This window comes from Myotis brandtii, unplaced genomic scaffold (assembly GCF_000412655.1).
Source record: "Myotis brandtii unplaced genomic scaffold, ASM41265v1 scaffold213, whole genome shotgun sequence".
NCBI classification, from domain to species: domain Eukaryota; kingdom Metazoa; phylum Chordata; class Mammalia; order Chiroptera; family Vespertilionidae; genus Myotis; species Myotis brandtii.
The window spans coordinates 2,244,065-2,248,035 of NW_005357962.1; the positions used below are offsets into that span (position 1 = coordinate 2,244,065).

Here is a 3,971-nt window from a genome sequence, read left to right on the forward strand (position 1 = left end):
TTGGCTTCCTCCATCATTGGGGCAACCAAGCCTCCTGCTTGCTCCAGCTCTGTGGCCATGGCCGGCTGAAAGCAGGTATCTGGGGTTTATTTACCTTCTATAATGGAAACTTTGTTGCTTTGAGTGGAGCTCAGAACCGGCCGCGGCAGGCGGGAAGCTTGGCTTCCTCCATCATTGGGGCAACCAAGCCTCCTGCTTGCTCCAGCTCCGTGGCTGCTGGCCGCCATCTTGGTTGAGTTAATTTGCATATAGTCGCTCTGATTGGCTGGTGGGCGTGGCTTAAGGCGTAAGTGTAGGTACGGTCAATTTGGATGTTTGTCTTTTATTAGTGTGTGTATGTATGTATGTATATAATATATACACACACACACACACACACCCAGAAAGGCCGAACAACCGGTCACTATGACATGCGCTGACCACCGGGGGGGTGTGTGGAACATAGCGGGTGTTGGCCAGGGTGGGATGGTGGAGCAGATGAACGGGGGTGCCAGACCAAGGCGGGGCGCCAGTCACTATCATCGGGATGAGTCTCTGGTGGTTACTGAAAATTCTTTGCTCCAGTGCTCCACAGTCCCGCCCGGCGCTCACACCTGCTGCTGGCGCTGGAGCCGCTGCTTGTACCCACTGCCGGCGCCTGCCAGCCCTGATCACCCGAGGGCTTCTCCACCTCCCCATGCTCCTGAGGGGCGATTGGGGCAGCAGCCGCCGCTCACACCCGCGGCTGGCACCGGCCCCAATCAGCGTGTGGGAGCAGTAGCGGTGGGAGTGGGGCTGCCAGCAGACAAGGGACCTTAGGCCGTGCCAGGAGGGGGCTGGGGAGGGGCGCAGAGAATGGGCCGAGAGCCACCCCTGTGCCCAATGCAGCCTTGAGGCCCACAGTTCCTTTCAAGGTGCACAAATTTGTGCACTGGGCCCCTAGTCCTATATAATAGAAGGCTAATATGCAAACTGACTGAATGGTGGAATGACCAGTTACTATGATGCGCACTAATCACCAGGGGCAGACACTCAATGCAGGAACTGCCCCCTGGTGGTCAGTGTGCTCCCACAGGGGGAGCGCCGCTCAGCCAGAAGCCGGGCTCACGGCTGGTGAGCGCGGTGGCGGGAGCCTCTCCCGCCTCCACGGCAGCACTAAGGACCCCTTGGGGGACATCCCCCAAGGGCTCCTGGACTGCGAGAGGGTGCAGGCTGGGCTGAGGGTCCCCCCCTCCCCCCACCCGAGTGCACGAATCTCGTGCACCGGGCCTCTAGTAAGAAATAGACAAGAGTATGATCCCTGAACTCCAAGGAACTGGGGTGTTTCAAGGCAGGCGGAGGAATGGGCTATGTCAAATGGTGCTGATAGGTTGGATGACAAGACCACTGGAAGAGAGGAAGAACTGAGGAGTGGTGAAGGCAAAAAAGCCTGATTAAATGAGTTTAACAAAGGATGGGAGAGCAGGAACTGAAAGCACTAAGAAGATACCTTTTTTTTTTTCAAAGGATGGTTTGTGTTTTATGCTAATGGATGATCCACTAGACCAGCGGTTCTCAACCTGTGGGTCGCGACCCCTTTGGGGGGTCGAACGACCCTTTCACAGGGGTCGCCTAAGACCATCGGAAAACACATATATAATTACATATTGTTTTTGTGATTAACACTATGCTTTAATTATGTTCAATTTGTAACAATGAAATTGGGGGTCACCACAACATGAGGAACTGTATTAAAAGGTCGCGGCATTAGGAAGGTTGAGAACCACTGCACTAGACAAAGAAAACTGATTGTGGAGGAAACAGAGGGTAGCATTGCTAGAATAAGGAGGAGCTAGAATAATCAGAATCTACTGGAGGAGCTGGCCTCAGCCAGCAGCAGGTGCATCCTGGTGTAGGAGGGAAAAGAGAGCATACAGGCATGGATGCAGGTAGGTGAGTAGATTTGGAAGTGCCACATGGGAGTTTTCTTCTGATTGAATCTATTTTTTTCAGTGAAGTAGGAGGCAAGGTGATCAGCTGAAAGAGAGAACAAAGTAAGAAATTCTGGAGGTTTAAGAAAAGAGAAGGAGGTGCCAAATAGTCATCTAAAAATAGAGTAAATGGACTAAAAAAATACAGACTGTCTTGTATCTGGATAGCCTAGCACAGTCCCTAGCATGTCTTGGCCACCAGCTATGACTTGAAGCTTGAGAACCACTGGGTTTTTCATAAATACAAATTTTAAAAAACTCCTAGGTTATTGATTTTTTTAAATCTAGAAAAGGTCTGTGACCAGGGCATGTGACATACTAGTTGATTATGTCACAGGAAATAATGAAACCAAGGATGAATAGAAATCTTCTGATTACTCTTGGGACTTTTTGTTTTTCTTCAGGAATGTGTTATAATGTATTTCAAAAAGAAAAATAAACCAAATCCTAAAAGATGTATCAATAAAATGCAAGGAAAATAAAATTTAAAGAAGAAAGGGCATGGCAATTTAAAAAACAGGAAGGAATGAAAGGAAAGAGGCAGCAGCTATTCTAATACTTTTAAAGAAAAGGATCCAGAATGAAAATAAGCACTAAGCACAATTTGTCACAGAGGAGAAATTTGGGAAATCTAAAATAGAATGAAGATGAGAGTATCCTGATTTAAGTGGGTCATAAGTACCATGAAATGTCTTATTCTTGAGAATTAGGTGAAATCAATATAACCATGCATTATGTTTAAACCATGAATTCTCTAAAACATAATCATTTTTATGATGGCATTTAATAATCACGAAAGCATAAAAACCATATTTGGCAGTACATTAACAGATTTGCTACAAAAGATATATTTTGGGTGATTTTTATACAGTTTGACATGGTTACCCACTCCTTCCTAAATCAAAGTGACATAATAGCCTTGGGAGGAGTTCACAAACTCTATAGGGTTAGAAGCAGGTAATAAAATGAGAGAAGCCGGCTGAGTGTAAGGACAATAAGAAGTTGCAGGTACTGTGGCAGACAGACAACCAAACGGCATAGTTGCTAGCTTACTCAGCTCAAGCCACGACTGTTGTCACGTAGAAAGCATGCCATTTTGCCAGACCTTCTAATTCTTTAAAAAAATATATATATTTTTATTGATTTCAGAGAGAGGAAGGGAGAGGGAGAGATAGAAACATCAATGATGACAGAGAATCATTGATCGACTGCTTCCTGCATGCCCCCTACTGGGGATCGAGCCTGCAACCGGCGCATATGCCCTTGACTGGAATTGAACTCAGGACCCTTCAGTCCACAGACCGATGCTCTATCCATTGAGCCAACCCAGCTAGGGCCAGACCTTCTAATTCTTAAAATAGATATCCTACTTTGTATTTGCAAGCTTTCAATGTTTGAAATACTGGCACCCAATTCAAATTTATAAACCATGCACAGGCCATACAACACATATTTATGGAAAGCATTCAGGCCCTTGACCTGTCTCGTGTCCTCTGCATTAAGCACTTCTTCATTCATTATAATTAAGGTATACCCAAGGAAAGCAAAGGCCAATACTTCTGAATGCGAGAACATCAATATGGGGTAGGTGAAAGAACTCTGCACCAGGTTTCAGAAAATCTTGGTTTCAAGGCAGGCACTGCCATTTACTACTAACTGGGTGACCTCTTTTGAATGAATTCATTCATTTGTAAATGCAGTTTCATGAACTGTACTGTCTAATTCACTGAGCTGTTGTGAGTAGCAAATTGGAAAGTAGGTCAAAGCATTTCATAAACTATAAAGCTCTATATGAATACAAGTAAATGCCTGTAAGATAATAGAAAACATATTGGTCTCAGCCACTAGGTTCCTAGCATAGAGCTCCTGAAACCCTTGTAAATTCTTAAGTGATTAAAGCATTATGAGCATCTCTTGTTCTAATATTTGGTCTTTGACCTGATCCTGAAATAAGGATCCTAAAACCCTTATAAATTCTTAAGTAGTAAGAGCACTAGGAGCATCTTTTGTTCTAATGAGATA

General features: G+C 45.3%; 1 protein-coding gene across 7 annotated transcripts in view; it reads right to left on the minus strand.

The window, feature by feature from the left end:
- The window catches only part of NUMB (numb homolog (Drosophila)), a 141,221-nt gene that overhangs the window by 27,084 nt on the left and 110,166 nt on the right, over positions 1-3,971 (minus strand). For 2 of the 7 annotated variants that reach the window (XM_014539326.1, XM_014539327.1), the window contains one exon: positions 1,894-1,995. The exons of the other annotated variants lie outside the window; for them this stretch is intronic. In XM_014539326.1, the coding sequence (XP_014394812.1) occupies positions 1,894-1,995 (102 nt within the window). The remainder of the gene's footprint in view (positions 1-1,893; positions 1,996-3,971) is intronic. 7 annotated transcript variants of the gene reach the window in all.